Below are 17,789 nucleotides of genomic sequence, written 5' to 3' on the forward strand. Positions count from 1 at the left end.
TGTGTGTGTGTGTGTGTGTGTGTGTGTGTGTGTGTGTGTGTGTGTGTTTTGGTGAGGTCGGGGCAGGGGGACAGGGGGAGGAGAAGAGCTGAGCTCCTCCTCAGTTTCTGAGGGCAGGCCACCCTGCCAAGCCACAAGGATGACACTACATCAAAGCAAAGAGGATTTATTCTTGAGGCTTAAGATATAATGGGATTTGCCTCAATAGTTTTGGACTTGCTTGGGACCCATCAACCCTTTCCTATTTTTCCTTTTTGGAATAGGAATGTCAATCCTACACCTGTCTCACTACTGTGTTTGGGGCACATATAACTTGTCTGGTTTCAGAGGTTCACAGCTAGAGAAAGATAGGAATCATAGCTCAAGTCTCACCCATACCTGATTTAGAAGATATTTAGATGAGACTACTTTAATGTGAGAATGAGTTTAGATTCTGGCGGCTGTTGGGGTGGAATGCATATATTTTGCATGTGATAAGAAAATGAATTTGGGGAAGGGCTAGGGGCAGAATGCTATGAACAGCATATGTTCACCCAAAATTCATATATTGAGAGCCTAATCCCCAATAAGGCTGTATTTGGAGACAGAGTCTCTAGGAGGTATTAAGATTACACGAAGTCATTAGGATGGAGCCCTCATCCAATAGGATTCGTGCCCTTATAAGAAGAAGGGAAACCAAAGCTAGCTATCTCTCTGCCATATGAGGACACAGTGGCAAGGCAGCCATCTGCAAGCCCAGAAGAGAGCCCTCATCAGAAACCGAACAATGCCAGACCATAATCTTGAACTTTCCAGCCTCTAGAACTATGAGAAATAAATTTCTGTTGTTAAGCCTCCCCGTCTATGGTATTTGTTATGGCAACCTGAGCTAATGATACTTTCTGTACCTTGGCTTTCCCATCTGTGAAACGGGGATAATTATGCCTTTATCTTAGGCTTATTGTAAGAACCAAGTTAACACATGGAAAGCATAGAGAACAGAATCCAGCATATAATAAGTACTATGTCTTTGTGAGCAACTGTTATAAAGACGAAGTCTTTGTGCTCAAGGTGCTTGGCTGTCTACCTTGCACAAAAGGTGTCATTTGGCCTTAGCTGGGTATTTAAAAACCCTTGAAAACTCTCACCCCCATTGGCCAATGTTTACAACTCTTTTAGCTTAAGTCTGCATTTCTATTAAAGTTAATTTCTATTGGAAGGGTAACAGTCACTTATTTCTCAAAGCAATGAAAAAAAGATGGACTGAAAGATGTTAGATGTAGGTCCCCAGAGGATGATGATGAGTTGGAAGCAAAGGCTGAAGCCCCTGAAGCCTATTTCTTCGAAGCATGAAGTTAAGGAGAAAGTAGAGTAGAGTAAACTTGAGACAGGCAAGGCTATTTAAAAGGGTAATTGTTAAACTCTGCATTATTGCAAAATTTCTTTTTTAAAAAAGAGACTCCCTCCAGGCACAGTGGCTCATGCCTGTAATCCCAGCACTTTGGGAGACTGAGGTGGGTGAATCACCTGAGGTCGGGAGTTCGAGACCAGCCTGACCAACAGGGAGAAACCCTGTCTCTACTAAAAATACAAAAATTAGCTGGGCGTGGTGGTGCATGCCTGTCCCAGCTACTCAGGAGGCTGAGGCAGGAGGATTGCTTGAACCTGGGAGGCAGAGGTTGCAGTGAGCTGAGTTTGTGCTGTGCCACTCCAGCCTGGGTGATAAGAGTGAAACGCTAAAGAGAAAAAAAAAAGACTCCAAAACTTTCAAGACTGCATTTATTTGTCTCTAGAAGGTAACCCTGGGCCTTTTCATTTTTCATACTTGTGGAAGTCTGAAACACAGAAAAAATTCCATTATAAATAGTTAAAAATAAAAACAGTTTACAAAAGAAATACAATAATGAAATATGCAAAAACAAATTTAATTAGTAATCAAAGATGTTTAAATTTAAAGATACCACTTTTTTACCCATTAAGAGTCCATCTTTTAATAGAGGTCATTGATAAGAATGTGATGGAATTAGCACTCTTATTATACAGCCAGTGGTGTTATAAACTGGCACAATGCATCAAGTTATAGAGTGACCTACCTGTGACTCAGCAGTTCTACTTCTGGGAATCTATCCTGCAAAAACAATACAAAATACAGAAAGGGCTAAACGCATCAGTTATTTGTCACATTTATGAGCACAAAAAAACTGAGAACATAGTGGCCAACAGTAAGACAATTGTCCCACCTAATGGGTCACATAAACATGCCAGTGATAGAAAAATCAAGAACAGGCACACAATGTTATGTATCTGATAATTTTTTTATTTTAGTTGCAAAGGAAAAGAAATTGGAAGGATTTTAGTGTATTTCCATCAGTGGTTTTACTAGCGTGGCAAGATCATTTTGTCTCTGCTCAATTTTCTGAAACTCTCAACTTGGAGAAAAAATAAACTCATGACTGAAAAATAAAGCCACTCAAGTCATGGTCAGGCAGTTTGGATGCTGAAATCCATTAAGTATATATCACTATGGATGGTAAAGCACTGCAATCAAATGCTTTAACTTAGCCTTAAACATTTATCTATTTTCTAGTCCACCCTCCTTTACATTTCAAGGTTCAGTTTTGTTAGAACGAAAGTGATTAAAAAGGACTTAACACCGTTATACCCACATCCCCCCAACCCCAACACTTCATTGACTTGCCGATATTGGGCAAGTTACTTCTGTTCCTTAGTTTCCTCACATGTAAAATGGATATAATTGTTTGTATAGCACAGGGTGGTTGTGAAAATGAAATAGGTTAATATGTATATGCTGCCAGGAACAGTCTCTGACACAAAATATGTATGAGTAGCTTTTTTTCTAATCTTGATCCAGTCTTTCCACTATACATGTGATCAACCTTTCTTTTTATAGTTCAGACTTAGCTTTAGAAGCTTTGTTTTTAAAACAAATTTTAATTTTTTACATACTTAGAATTTTTTAGACTTAAGAGACAAATTTATATATATTTACCTGAAGGATTGAAGGATGACTGTATACTGCCTATAGTCTAGTGCATTTTAGAACATTTGTTTTCGTTTGTTTTTAAGAGTTAGCTGGAAAATTTCAGAAATGTAATATTTAAGTATGAGAATAGAAAACTTGCCAAAGTTTATAAATGTTGTCTTTATTGTCACAGCTCATTAAAAATTGGCTGTTGGTCTCATCTAAGCCAAAGAGTTTAAGGTCCAAGAAGAGGGTAGTCTGAAGAATAGAAACCCAGTCTGTTGCTTAATGTCTTTAAGAAGGCAGGCACACTCCAGTTGTTGGCGGTGTGGCTGCAGAATTTGACATATTATCCAATGTACATTCCTCCACCCACTGAGCCAGGCTTGGTGAGGGAGATGGGGGTAAATAGAAATCGTTGCTCACTCAGCTTTAGAGTTCAGTCCCTGTTCCTATAATAATCTGAAAAGCAAGGCTCACCTTTCCAAAGTCCCAGAGAACTACAAGCATAGGCACCATCACAGCATCAGAACCTAAATCCCCAAAGTATAGACAGCACAGTAAAATCCCAGGGCTATAAATGCAGTTGCTAGAGCAGCCTTCCTCTGAGCCACTGTGCCCTTAGACCAGGGCAGCAAAACCCAACACCTTACTAGGTGAAATATGCTACTGTGGTGTAGTAAGGAGCGGGGAGGGCTGGGACAAACCAGAAAGCACCCACCCCATTAAAAAGGAAACAACTTTGGAAAATACTGGGCTGACTAATCTCATCAGAATATGCCCCATAGGCTATCAGTGAACCCCAGGGCAGATGACTGTTCTTCTCAAGCAAAGGGAGACCCATCACTTACTGTGGTAGAATTTTTACCATCGCATAGAGCCACTACCTGGGGGGATGTGAGATGGATGACAGAATAGGCTCAGGGCTTTCCCAAGGTGCTAATGAATTCATCCCAACTAGCCAAACCATCTCATTTCAGAGCTTAAAATGCTATAGGAAGAAATGTCCCCAGTGACTAATCTCACAGATTACCACAACTTGAAACAGGAGTGGTAGGAGTCTACCATCCACATAGGCTTCTTTCTCTCAGAAACTCTCTCCAGGAACATTCCCATGACATGCGAGAGTTTGGAGGTATACACTGGCAGCATACCCAGGCCCCTGGAACAGACACTATGTCTCTCCATATGTCCTTTTCCAAAGGCCCTGAAGCCCCAGTGCTCTTGGCATCTCACTCCAAAATTGAGGGTGGTCTTTGTCTAGAGACATGGTCTCTACAGTGTCACTGGCAGCTCTGAACAAAATTTAGAGCCATGCATAACCCAAAATGCCAGAGCACAACCACAGGTGGCAAATAGAATATACAATGGCAAGACAGCGAACACCCTGCCATCTAGCAACGCCAACCCCAATACGGCAAAAACCTACACTTCAAAGCTCTAATTTTCAACAGGCCTCTCCTGGACCTTGAAATTAATTTTTCTTCCTGCCAACACCATATGCTGTGGCTTCACATGGCTCACAGCCCTCTCTGTCTGCACGAATACTTGCCAATTCATTCTCCTAGTGAACCTGCTCTGGCCCCAGAAGTTAATCTCCATCCCTGTCATCAGCAGATTCTCATGCACTTCATTCAGGACTTTGCCTCCCAGGAATGCTGTTGATCTTGCACAGCCTGCTCTGACCCCATCTCCAAATCCCCCAAAATGCCTGTCCCTGCCACCACCAGGATTTCATTCCCCGGGTCCTCATCAAGGGCAGGGAAAAGGGTACCACTCCTGCAAACTGAAGCTGGAGAGGGCCTGCTTCCCAGATATTAGGCTCCTCTGGATATGAGCATTTCTGTCCAATGAGCCACATTAACTGTCACTAGGTCTGTAGTCTGGTCAGGATCCTGAAACCTTATGGAGTCACCCCTTCAGGAAAGCTGGGCTAAACTTTATGAGGATCCTTTTGTCAAATAAAGGTCAGCCTGAGCATCAATTCCTTGGACACTTTTTATCTTCAGCCCATCCTGGTTCCTGATTGTAAAATGCAAGCTTTTTATCAAGTTAATAAAAGTGATATTAAATAATTGCTCGACTCACATATAATTAAATATCTCAGAGATAAATGTTAACAAAGAGAAAACTAGACAGAAAGATGGCTGCACAATAGGTACTTCAAAGAAAATGCGAGTTCTTCTCCCTCCTGAACAATTCAGTACTAATGTCATTAGTTGGGTCACAGTTAGGCAGTGAAAAGCCACAGTGACCCAAAGTGAGGTGGTATCAGAGCCCAAGCAGGGTGAGATGGCACCCACATACAGAGGCAGCCCAGCATAGGATATCAAAGACCCAGCAGATGAGGGGCATGTTCACACAGGGGGTGTGGGCCAGTGCAAACATGGTAGAGCCCAATCAGATGGGAACGGCAGCCCCATGAAAGGGGTGGAGGTCTGGCCTGGGGACTCAGCGCCCAAGCTGGGTAAAAAGTCCATGGAAAAGGGCAGTTCAGCATGGAGTAGAGAAACCTGAGCGGAGTAGGCCAGGCACTCATGTGTGCAGGTGATTTCGCCAGAGCAGGGAGAGGAGGAATTCACATATGGGGGGACCTGCGTGGAATGTCAGAGCCAAGAAGGAGGTTTTTGCGGAGGTACAGCTTGCCACGAGTGTTAAAGTTCAAGGGGGTGAGGAGAACAGCCATGTGGTGAGGGGATGGCAACAGAGATGGGAGACGGGTTATATACAGGGGCATCCTCAGATAAGTGACTGATTCCAGGGCTGGGATGGAAAAGTACAAGATGAGCTTGGAACATCTTCTGCCAAAAAAAAAAGGAAATGATCAAATAATTATAATGACATATCAAACAGAAAGGTTGCCAGCTTAAGGAGCTTTCGCTGGCCACAGTGGGGACAATTTGAGCAATAAAATAATAAAAAATGATAGTATATAACAATCCACTGAATAGAAAACCATGAGCTCATACTTATATAAAAATGTCCATATAAAAACAACCAAAATGTTCTAAAATATTTAAGTGAACAGTTAAACTGTGGCGCATCCACACCACAGATTACTACTCAGCACAAAGCAGAGGAACAGACCATTTATACAATGTGGATGATCTCAAGGGCATCATCTGAGTGGAAAAAGACCATCTCCAAAAGTCACATAATGTATGGTCCCATTTTTATAGCATTCTCTAGATTAATTATAGAGGTGGAGAACAGATTAGTGACGTCCAGGAGTTTGGAAGAATGGAAGGTTGGGAGCAGAGTGTGGGTGTGACCATAAAGGGGCAGCATGAAGGAGATCTTTGTGGTGATGGAACAGTTCTGCATCTGGATTGCAATGGTGATTCCATGAATCCACACATGTGATAAAACAACATACAACTATGCATACATGGTACCAATGTCAATTTCCTGGTTTTGATATTATACTATAGTTATAGAAGATGCAACCATTGGGGAAAACTGGGCTACGGATGCACAGCACTTCTCTGTACTATTTTTGCAACTTCCTGTGAATCTATAATTATTTCCAAATTACAAATTTGATAAATGTAGAATGTTTGATGAGTAATGAGATATTTACGTAGTTTCAAAGCACCTCCTCACAAAATACATATTAATCACAAAGGAAAAAGATTAACTTTAAAGTGAAAGGCTTGGCAATCACCACCTTAAGCAAGTGATCAAAGTGAATATCATTAGAAATAGAATAAATCAAAATCTGCCCCATGTAACAGGATGTAATGAGTAGAAAACAGCATCACTTTTGTTATTCCTGCTGACGATGCATATCTGAATCTAATCGAAAGGAAACAGACAAATGCTGATCAAGACACACTCTATAATAAACAACTGGCCTGTAAGCTCCAAACGTGACATGGTTATAAGTCACAGAAGCACCGAGAAACTCTCTTCCAGACTGAAGGAGCCATGGCAACTAAATGTAATTCATGATTCTCAGCTGGGTCTTTTTGCTAGAAGAGACATTATTGAGACTACTGGTGAAACTTGAATGGGACCTGGGGATTGTATGGCAGTAACACAACATTAATCCCCAGACTTAGTGGTTGCATTGTGGCCACGCAGGGGAATGTCCTGTTTGTAACAAATGTATACTGAAGCCTTAGGGGCGATGGGACATCAGGTTGACTCTCAAATGTATCAGGAAAAAAGTTCTTTGTACTGCACCTGCAAACTTTCTATAAGTCGACTATTGTTTCAGACTAATTTTTTTTATTTTAAAAATGAATGGCCGGGAACGGTGGCTCACGCCTGTAATGGGTAGATCATGAGGTCAGAAGTTCGAGTCCAGCCTGGCCAACATGGTGAAACCCCATCTCTACTAAAAAATACAAAAATTAGCTGGGCGTGGTGGTGTGAGCCAGCTACTCAGGAGGCTGAGGCAGGAGAGTTGCTTGAACCCGGGAGGCAGAGGTTGCAGTGAGACAAGATCGTGCCACTGCACTCCAGCCTGGCAACAGAGTGAGACTCTGTCTCAGGGAAAAAAAAAAAAAGAATGATTTGAATGTAAAAGGATGAAAAATCCTTGACAAAACTGATGAAATTCTAGAATGCTTCTGCAAAAAAAAAGGCACTCTTTACGATCAGGCCTCAGAAGTCATACTTGACAGTAGTGACATGCACTGTCTATAAAAATCTCAAACGTCGAGTCTTCCTTGGTTCATTCTACAAATTAGCACTCTTCCAATTAACAACAAACTTGGTTGGCTAAAAAGACTAAAAATTAAGTGTTTTATTCCCTTTTTTGAAGAAAATTCCAGTCAGAACATTTCTGGCTTTTACCAGGAAACGTTAGTCCCCACTCTAAATTAGTGTACTGTACATGGCCTATGCCCAGGATCAATTATCCTCGAAAAACCAGGACCTCCCATCATACGTACTTGCTACTAGTACTGCCAAGCACAGGCCTGCTCTGCTACTGCAGAGGCTCCTGCCCAAGCCCAGGTCCAACAGGACTGGCAGGAAGGTGTAGCCAGGTGGCTCACCATGAGAGTGACATGATGATACCTACCTGAGGAGGATCAATGAGGATTAAGTGCAAGTCAGATTTTCACCTTGATACTAGCATTTACAGAAGCATTACTCTTCTTAGATAGTCAGGTTCGAGGTCTAGCTCAGGTCATTTCTTCACCTTTTTTTTCTTTTTTTGAAATGGTGTCTCACTCTGTCATCCAGGCTGGAATGCAGTGGCATGATTTCAGCACACTGCAACCTCCCCTCCTGGGTTCAAGCGATTCTCCTGCCTCAGCCTCCTGAGTAACTGGGACTACAGGTGCCCACCACCATGCCCGATTTTTAGTAGCAATGGGGTTTCACCATGTTGGCCAGGCTGGTCTGGAACTCCTGACCTCTCAGGTGATCTGCCCACCTCGGCCTCCCAAAGTGCTGGGATGATAATTGTGAGCCACCGCACCTGGCCCCACTCTTTTGTTGTTCTTGTTCTTAGTCATTCCATGTCAGCTTACGTAGCAGCAACAGGAATTCTGTCTCCTATGGGTTAACTGGCCAGGGAAATCTTATATCTCAAGTGGTCAGAATATGAAAATCTAGACTGAGCATATGCACAAATGAATCCTTAGAACACATTAATCAAATCAGAAATGGAAGCCAAGGCCGCCCACTGCCGCTTTCCCCACACCCCTGCCCCCACCAGCCAGCAAGAAGCCTGTAGGACCTCAAATCAGAGCACAACATTGGTGAGAGCCAAGTGAGAAAACTCAAAACACTGGGTACAGAGCTGGAATACCTACGGCCCATTATTGCTCACTAATCAATGTTGATTGCTCATGAGTCAAGAAAATTTGGTATCTGTCCAAGTGACATGACAGGTATTATGCCAGATACTTTGCTGACATTATGTCATTTGAAGTTAGTTATCTCATATACAAGGTAGGTACAATTATTATACCCATTGCTCAGATGGGGAAAACTGAGGATTAGAGGCATTCAGCAGCTCATGCAAGATTACACAGCTAGCAAGTGGTAGAACCAGGGTTTAAACCTTAGCAGTCTGTTTCCAGAGCATACTCTCAACTGCTCCCCTAAACTGCCTCCTTCCAACCACCATTTGTGACTCCACAGCCCCCACTGTCCCTTATATCACACCATGCAACATGTTTGTTACGGCATGCTTACTGCACATTCCTATACACCTTTCTTATTTCAATAGTAATTGTGTTTGGGTAGGATAGAGCAGGGGGCCTCATTTATGTATACCAGTTCACAGCAAGGGCAAAAAGTCCACTTCTGGACTTGGAGAAGCATGCTGCCACTTCCAGCTGTCTCTTTAGTTGACAAAGTAGTAAGAGACAATAAACTGCTTTATTTCATTTAAAACATTGTCTTACAACCAGCACCACCCTCCCAGCTCCAACCCCCACCAACACACACACACACACAAAAGTATCACCAAGCATGCATCTTAATGTATGGCAAGCTACTTACTTCTTTTTCTGGAGACCACGGAGTCCAGAAAACCTTTCGATGGATTAAATAGGATCATTTAAAAGATAAACTTAGGTCTGTATTGGGTGGTTCTGGAGGAGTTTCCCCTTCCCTGGAGCTGCTTACCAGTTAATTTAGAAACAAAATAATCTCCCAAACTAGTAAACCCCACTGCCCCACCCAAGGGCTTTCATAAAATTATCTTGTTTTAATCACATTTTAGCATGGAAAAATTACTCATATCTCAAAGTATACATTTTACGGTTTTGATATCTGTATGGCTATTTAAGAAGGAGTATTTTACCAGACTTCTGGTTGGGGAGATAACGTCAGTCGTAGACATCACACCCTGGCGACAAGTATGCACCGGCTCACCACTGCCACCATCTGCCCAAGGCCCTTCCTCTTCATTCTTCAAGCCGAAAGCACAGCTGATACGTTGGGTGATGTTTCTTGATAGCTCTCTAGCTGAGGATATATGTGGTTCAGAAGTGTTGTTACTGTAGCTCTGCTCATCTGGGTCTTGTTTCTGGAAACCATATTTAGTTGTCAAACAGTATAATATGACAGAAAGATTTTGGTGACTTAAACCAATACATTTCCAAGTTTTAACTGATGAGGTTTCATTTAAGTGATAAGGGCAATGCTTAAGTTACCAAGGAGAGAAAAGCATTGTTCAATTGACCGTATTTTGTTCTCCTATAAACTTAAAATGTTATGCAATAGGTAACTGCATTAAACATACTATGGCATGGAACAGATTGTATGTTTTACAATGAACAAAGCACTTCTGTTACACAATTAACATGCAAGAAAAAACTAAGGTAGCCACCTGCACATGTCCAAACACTGTGACCATACCACAATCCAACCATCCAGTTTGGCCAACAGGACAATCCACTCCTGCCATTGCAGAATGTAGCTTCCTAGCAGTCACCTGGCTAGGACTAACGGAGAAGAAAAAATATTCAAAGGTACTATGATATACCTGGAGATTTCTGCCCCAAATTTCTAGGATAATTGTTTCTTTTCTCTCTAGTGTCTCCCTTCTGTTCCTAAACATGATCAAATTTCTACTTAGGAAAGACCTTCACTTGATCTAACAACTTTTCTGAGCTTTTTTTTTTTTTTTTAGGGGGTGGGGGGGGGGGGGGGGGGGGCGGGGGGGGGGGTTTTTTTTTCCCCCTCGAACTGCTAGGTTAAATGGACTTGAAGTTTGCCACTTTCCTCTGAATCTGCTTGGATTCCAGATATTTACCAATCATGCACCTTCAGTCTCCTCCAAGTTGATGCCCAGCCCAATTCTCTTTCACCTTTCAAGTGCTAGCCATGGTGCCTTCCCCAGTTCTGGCCTTCTTCAGCCTCTCTGTAACCTCTCATACTCCTCACCTTTAGTTTCCTAAGGTTCTCTTCTCCTCAATTTTATGACCCCATCTTGTTCCTCTACCTTCTTGCCACATTCTAATGATGATTCCTTCCTCCTACCAACAGAGTTGCTTAGGGCTCATTTTTAAGGCCTTTTCTCTCTTCCTATTTTGTCTCCCCAGATGACTGCTTCATTTTCGGCCCATCAATATTTGCCTCTCCCTGGAACAAGTCCATAAAACCAGCCCACACTTTACTCTGCCTAATGGACACTTCTGAGCTATCCCACTCTGTTAATGGTGGTGACACTATGATACTTCAGTTTACAGGGCCATTTGTGTCAGTCCTGCTGAATGGTTGCAAAATCCCGTGAGACTGGTATCACCAGACCATTGCTGAGCTCTTCAGCTGGCCTCAGGGAGGGTCTCTCCTAAGAGAGGTCCCTTGGGGAAAAGAAATGCCTCTACCTTCCTGTGTCCTGTCTGATGTGCACTCTACTGTAGGGAAACAACCACAGTGCTTTTAGGAAAGCCCCCTCCTATGTCCAGCTGTAGAAATCCTTTCAAAAATTCAACAGTCAGGAACTAGGTGCCCTGGACAGTGACCATAGGCAAGTATAGATGGTCAGGGACTCAACTCCAAAGCTCATGTAGATCTGGGTTCAAATCCCAGTCCTGACTTTTCATAGCTGTGTGGCCCTTAACTATATTTTGTTTTCCTTCTCTGTAAAATGAGGGTCATAAAAATAGCTCAGAGGATTGTTATAAACATTAACTGGAAAGTATACATATATCACTTGGCACAGTGTCTCGTACATAGACAAGGCCTAATAAATGGTGGCTAGCATTATTCTAAAATCTTACACCTTTACCTTTGAGTCTTTGGCTCCTCCCAAAAGATCACTGAGAACCTGGATATATTCAGTTGCACCTTTGAGGATATCAACTTTGCTGGGCTTCCTGCTTTGGGGAAGAAACGGCACAAGTGCCTTCAATTTGGCAAAACCACGGTTGAGATTTTTTATCTAGAAAACAAAAAGGCACAGTGACACACAGAGAAGCCAATTTGTACAGACATCTCCCCAAGCTACAGAAGGGTGTTGTTTCCACAGCCTCCTTGTCTGAGGGGCAAATCTAAACAGGCACATGCCCCAAAGAGTCACTGTTCCACCAGCAGTGCAGTTCATAGTAAAAGAAGAGGGAATGGCATAAACTTGGTACTGAGGGCAGAAGGGCTGCAAGGTGTATTCACGTTCATGCTGACCTCACTCCTTTCCCTTTGAGAGCGTACCCACTGTATCATAATGCAGAGGCAGTAGAGGTGTGGCTAAAATCTGAGTCAACTACACCCAGGTTTAAAATCCAGGCCTATCACTTACAAGAGTGTGTGGAATACTTCACATCACTAAGCCTCAGTTTGTTCATCTGCAAAGTGGAAAATATCTCAAAGCTTTCTGGGGCGGGGTGTGATTAAGTGATATAATGTACACATAAGATACCTCACCCAAACTCGGCACATAGGAAGTCCTCAAGAAGTGGTATTGCTACTGATGAATCAAATGTACAAATACTTGTCAACTCAAGCACTGAGCCATTCGCTCTTCAACATCTTTCCCCACCGAGTTAATGATATAGAGGCAAGGGTGAGAATCCAGAGAGTTGGTGAGACTTCAAAGGCTCCTCATATTTTATTTTTCTCTATTCTCCAGCATCTAATCCCTGTCTCTGAAGGCCTATAATTCTGATGGTCAACCCCCTGGGAGACACAGGCCTTGGGAGAACTGGCTCCCACTATACCACAAAGTCAATATATTTTGAGTATATCCTACCTGGAGCAAACCAGGCAAGGGACATAGTTGGCCATTTCACAGGAGAATACAACAACCAGTCAGTGTATAAAAAGAATTTAATAATCAAAGAACTACAAACTAAAACAGAAATTAGATGCCATTTTTCATGTATCAAGGTGGTAACATTTTTGTTTTATCATACCCTGGATCAGTGATAGCATGAAAAAGAGCACAGTCCTAGACCTGTAAGAAGGGATAAAAATTAGTAAACCTATCTAGAAAGGAACTGGGCAACTTGTATCAAAAGCCATTCGATTGTATATGCCTTAAGTCTCAGTAATTTCACTTGCAGCATTTTATTCTAAGGAAATTATCAGACACGCACATAGAGTTACATCGATAGGTATCAGTAAAAAGCTACAAAGAGCAAACATGCCTGATAAGAGACTGAATACATTATGGTCCATTTTTGGACAGACTATGCAGACAAAAACTATTCTTTGAAAGAATACTTAAGAATATAAGAAAATGCTTTTGATAATGTTAAGTGGAAAAAATTACACAAATATGTACTGAATGACAATTTTGTAAAATTATATATATATATGAATACACAAAACTAGAAAAAAAAGACTGGGTGGATATACACAAAAATGTTCACAGTAGTTATATCTGTGTTGTGAGTATCGCTTAACCTCTTCAGTCATTTCTGTCTTTTCCAAGTGTATTAATATTACCATTATAAAGAATAATACAGCTCGTTAGTGTTTTGGTGGATAAAACCAGGACTGATTCCCTGGAGAAGACAATTCCTTCCTAGTGGGAAGGACCACTTAAACTATTAGGTCATAATCTCTTTGTAGGGCCACCAAATCAGATCACAGGTTCTGGCCATCAAGAGTCTAGTACCGGTAAAAGCAGGAGACTTAGAGAAGTCTCCTACTCTCCTGTCGTCCTTTCTCTGCTTGCCCTCTCCCTGCAAAGCTCCTACTTGATTCACTGGGACATTTCTAAAAGGCCCGGGGTGCTTAGAAACAGCCCCCGGCGGAATTTCTCTCCGCAGTTCCAGGCCTGAACGTGCGCTCTGCTCCCTCTTCCACCCCTCACCCTTCCCTCTCCCGGATTCGCCTCTGCTGCAACCAAACCCATAGAATGCAAACGCTAGGAAGGAGAACATGTCTCCCAAGTTTGGGGCTTAGTTTCGTTAGAGATAGTAAAATCCACCAGCAGGCGCCGCTCCAACCACGGCCCACAGGACCCTTCCCGTTTGCGAGATTGCTGCGGCTCGACTGGGAAAGTCACTTTATCTTGACAAGAGTTGAGTGGGAGTCTTGGGTGCACACTGGGACGTCTTGTTTCGTTACTTTAAAAAAGAAAAGTCACTTCCGTCAGGCCCCCCTTTCTCCTCACCCTCGTGTGTGCTTCGAGGCCGAGATGCAGAAAGCAAGAAAAAGGAGCGAAGGGGATCCCTGTGCGCCCCAAGCACCCACCAGAGCCTATGGTGTGAGATGAAAGCTCACTCCCTGCGCGCGAAGCTTTTAAAGCACCTGCCCAGGGAGACATTTTTAAAGTTGTCAGGGCCCCTCCTCTGTCCCCTCCCGGACCCGGGTCCTGCACAAATCCTGGAGGGTTAGCGGGCGAGGCGACCAACGCAGCGGTCGCCAACGAGCAGCTGCACAGAGGTGCAGAGGAAGGAGGCCACTGCCGTTCTCCCGACGAGCTGGGGGCGCAGGAGGCCTCGGGAGCTCGAAGTCGCCTCGAGAGGGGGTGGGCGGTGAGTGGGCCCCCGGGTGTTGACCAAGTGTTTGGTGGTGAAGCAGGGACGGGGAGGGGGGAGCGAGCGTCGACCCTGGGGACCCCTCACCCGCTCACGCTCCTTGGCGTTGGCCACACGCCGCCGCTCCAGCACCAACTGGAGGTTTTCGGTGGACGAGTAGCCGCCTGAGGGCAGCCGCTTGAGCCGGCAGACAGCAGCCAGATGGGGCAGCGGCCCGAACTGCTCCCGCAACACGTCTTCTAGCACCTCGGCTTGCGGGGCGCACAGGAGCGCGGGCGGCGCGGCGCGGGGATCTAGGGCGCCGGGCGCAGGGTCCATGGCGAGGTGGAGGCCGCTGAGGCTGGGCTTTCACCGGCGCACCTGGGGCCGCACGAGGCCCGGGCGGGGGCGGGGCGGAGGCGGGGACTGGACCACCTGCACCCATTCCTCTGCAGCATATTCCAATCCCGGCCTGCTCTCTGGAGGGTGCGTCCAGGCATCGCGTTGAAGCAGCCGCACAGGTGCGAATCGGGAGCGTTGGAGCGCAGTACCGGCTGCACACTGGAACTGCCGGCAGCGTGGTGGTGGTGTTTTTCTCAATCCACTTGCCACAGTTCCAGTCCCCCAAATTCCCATTTAATCAGTCTGGGTTGGGGCCTGAGCTTTTGGATATGTGTATACGGAAAAATGTGATGGATAGCCACAAAACTTTTTTAAGAATTCGTTTTGAAATAAAAGTTGCGGAGAAAATGGCAAGAGTTTCTAAGAGCTCCTGTATCCCTTTCGCCACGCTCTCTACCTACTAAGTTTTCACGTTTCCTCCATCGCCCTCTTTCTCGCTGTGAATATTCTCATTTTCATTATTCTTTTTCCATTTTATTTGAACTATTTTCTTTTTTCGCGGGTGGGGGGATACATCGTTTTATTCATTTTCTCCCTTTTTCACACAGACCTTTATAGTCAACACAGCCAAACACAGTTGTTACTTCAGAAGACGTGCTGGAAAATAGCGATCCCGAACTTGTTAAATAGTAGAGTACAATTTAGTATTTTAGAAATAATTAGCTACATCTTCTGTTTTGACTAGATTACTCATGAGAGTTTGTTTCTCTGGAGGTTATCAATATAACTGGAACATTCTGATCTTGCAACTGGAAATCAGACATGTTTCTGGAAGCCCTCTGTAAAATTCTTCCAAGCATAAAAATACTTTTTTTTTTTTAAGTCTGAGAAAATATATTTTCTCCACTTTTGTTTTAGGTTCAGGGGTATATGTGCAGGTTTGTTATGTGGGTAAATTGTGTGTCGCTGAGGTCTGGTGTACGAATGATCCTGTGGCCTAAGTAGTGAGCCTAGTACCCAATAGGTATCCTTCCAACCCACGCCCCCCTCTTACCTTCCCCTCAAGCAGACCCCAGTGTCTATTGCTCCCATCTTTGTGTCCCTGTGTATTCAATGTTTAGCTCTCACTTATAAAGTGAGAATGTGCAATGTTTGGTTTTCTGTTCCTGTGTTAGTTCCCTTATGATAATAGTGTCTAGTTGCATCCATTGATCTATTCTTTTTAAAAAGTTTTTAAGTTGCAGACCTGCTATCATATCACCTCTAAATACTCCAGTGGGTATTACCCCTAAACAAGGCCTCTCTTCCACACAACCACAACACAACCACTCAAACTAGGAAGTAAGCATTGGTACTATGCTACCATACAATCCATGGACCCCATCCAAGTACCACCAGCTGTCTCAACAATGTCTTTTTCCCTTCTGGTTGGAATCCAATCCAGGAGTACAAGTTTTATTTTGTTGTCATATTTCTACTCTCCTTCATTCTGGACCATTTCCTCCATCTTGTCCTGTCTTCATGCCCTTGACAGTTTAAAAGAGTAGGGGCCTTTCATTCTGTAGTATGTCCCCCAACCTGAGGCTGTCTGCTATTTGCTTATGTCCAGACCCCAGCCATGCCTTCATGGAGGGACTCCATACAAATGATGCTGGGCTCTTCTCAGTGCATCACATCAGGAAGTACATGAGGTTGATCTGCCCCACCACTGGTGATGTTAACCTTAATTGCCTGGTCAAGGTGGTGGTGTCAGGTTTTTTCACCATAAATTGATAAATATTTTGTGGGCCGGGTGCGGTGGCTCACGCCTATAATCCCAGCACTTTGGGAAGCTGAGGCAGGTGGATCACAAGGTCAGGAGATCGAGACCATCCTGGCTAACATAGTGAAACCCCCGTCTCTACTAAAAAATACAAAAAATTAGCCAGGTGTGGTGGCAGGCACCTGTAGTCCCAGCTACTCAGGAGACTGAGGCAGGAGAATGGTGTGAACCCGGGTGGCAGAGCTTGCAGTGAGCCTAGGTCACGCCACTGCACTCCAGCCTGGGCAACAGAGCAAGACTCCATCTCTCTCTCTCTCTCTCTCTCTCTCTCTCTATATATATATATATATATATATATATATATATATATATATATTTATATATTTATATATTTATATATTTATCTAGTGTGTGTGTGTGTGTGTGTAGATACTCCTTCTCATCCATTGTTGACTCCTGCCTGAATCAACCAGCACCATGAGTAGAGCCAAATGATTGGCATTCTACTGTGAAGAAGAGCTTTCTCTTCTTCCCATTCATTTATTCATTTTGTATTTATGTCAGCATAGGCCCATAAATTTCTGTTTTATTCACAGGATGTAATTTATTTACATCATTATTTTAATGCTCAATTTGTCCCAGATTTGGCCTATGGGAGGCCCTCTAAGCTGGCTCATCTGTCGTTTTCATATGACCCCCTCATTCTTTGTGCACTTTCTTGTACCAGGAAGACTCTTCTTGAATTTTCCCAGCTCCAGCCCAGGAATCAGTCTATTCTTCTTTTAGTGGAAGTTAGGATTTAGAAACCAAGATCTGTATGCTTGGTTTTCATTCCTTTTTGGATGTCATTGCTTCTAAGCCCTTTTTGCAGATATGACACATACACAGGTAAGTGCATATGCATATAATACATATAGCTATATCTGTGTATCTAAGAACATATATATTTAAAACCATGAGTTCACACTAATACCTCCAACTCCAACCAAACACCTCAGGTTCCTTCTAGTTTCCCTGCTTTCCTTTTTTGTAACTATCTGCTTTTGTAACTCCCTTCTCCAACAATGAGAAACTTGACTCACATTATCCTCAGTGTAATTACTTATTTGCTCAATCCCTGTACATAACCAATTTCCTAACCACATCAGCCACCTCTTTGGCCCCACCATTCTTCAGCTCCCACTCTGACACTGCCTCCTAGCAAAGGTCAAAGGAAAGAAGGGTACACACCAAATGTTTGACTGAGGTTCCTTGAGCATGGCCTGGGAATGGGGAAGTGTGACCTGCACATCACATCCTCTATATTGCTTATTTCACAATAAGCATGGGCCAATTCTGTAATTTAAAATAT

At 43.5% G+C, this 17,789-nt stretch overlaps 1 protein-coding gene across 1 annotated transcript; it reads right to left on the minus strand.

The window, feature by feature from the left end:
• Positions 1–1,741: 1,741 nt before the first annotated feature.
• Positions 1,742–14,676, minus strand: FIGLA (folliculogenesis specific bHLH transcription factor). Its single transcript, XM_023223959.2, has 5 exons — positions 14,443–14,676; positions 11,661–11,813; positions 9,729–9,953; positions 2,073–2,107; positions 1,742–1,814 (listed from the first exon to the last, which is right to left on the minus strand). Exons 1-5 carry the CDS (start codon positions 14,671–14,673, stop codon positions 1,799–1,801), a joined length of 660 nt encoding a protein of 219 aa, XP_023079727.2. The 5' UTR covers positions 14,674–14,676; the 3' UTR covers positions 1,742–1,798.
• Between the last annotated feature and the right edge of the window lie 3,113 nt (positions 14,677–17,789).

The sequence above is a fragment of the Piliocolobus tephrosceles genome, chromosome 15 (genome assembly GCF_002776525.5).
Source record: "Piliocolobus tephrosceles isolate RC106 chromosome 15, ASM277652v3, whole genome shotgun sequence".
NCBI classification, from domain to species: domain Eukaryota; kingdom Metazoa; phylum Chordata; class Mammalia; order Primates; family Cercopithecidae; genus Piliocolobus; species Piliocolobus tephrosceles.

Coding starts and splice junctions, on each gene's coding strand:
- FIGLA (XM_023223959.2), bottom strand. CDS start 14,673: ATGGACCCTGCGCCCGGCGCCCTAGATCCCCGCGCCGCGCCGCCCGCG. Junction 11,814..14,442: donor ACGCCAAGGAGCGTGAGCGG/GTGAGGGGTCCC, acceptor TTTGTTTTCTAG/ATAAAAAATCTCAACCGTGG. Junction 2,108..9,728: donor TCTCCCCAACCAGAAGTCTG/GTAAAATACTCC, acceptor TTGTTTTTGCAG/GATAGATTCCCAGAAGTAGA.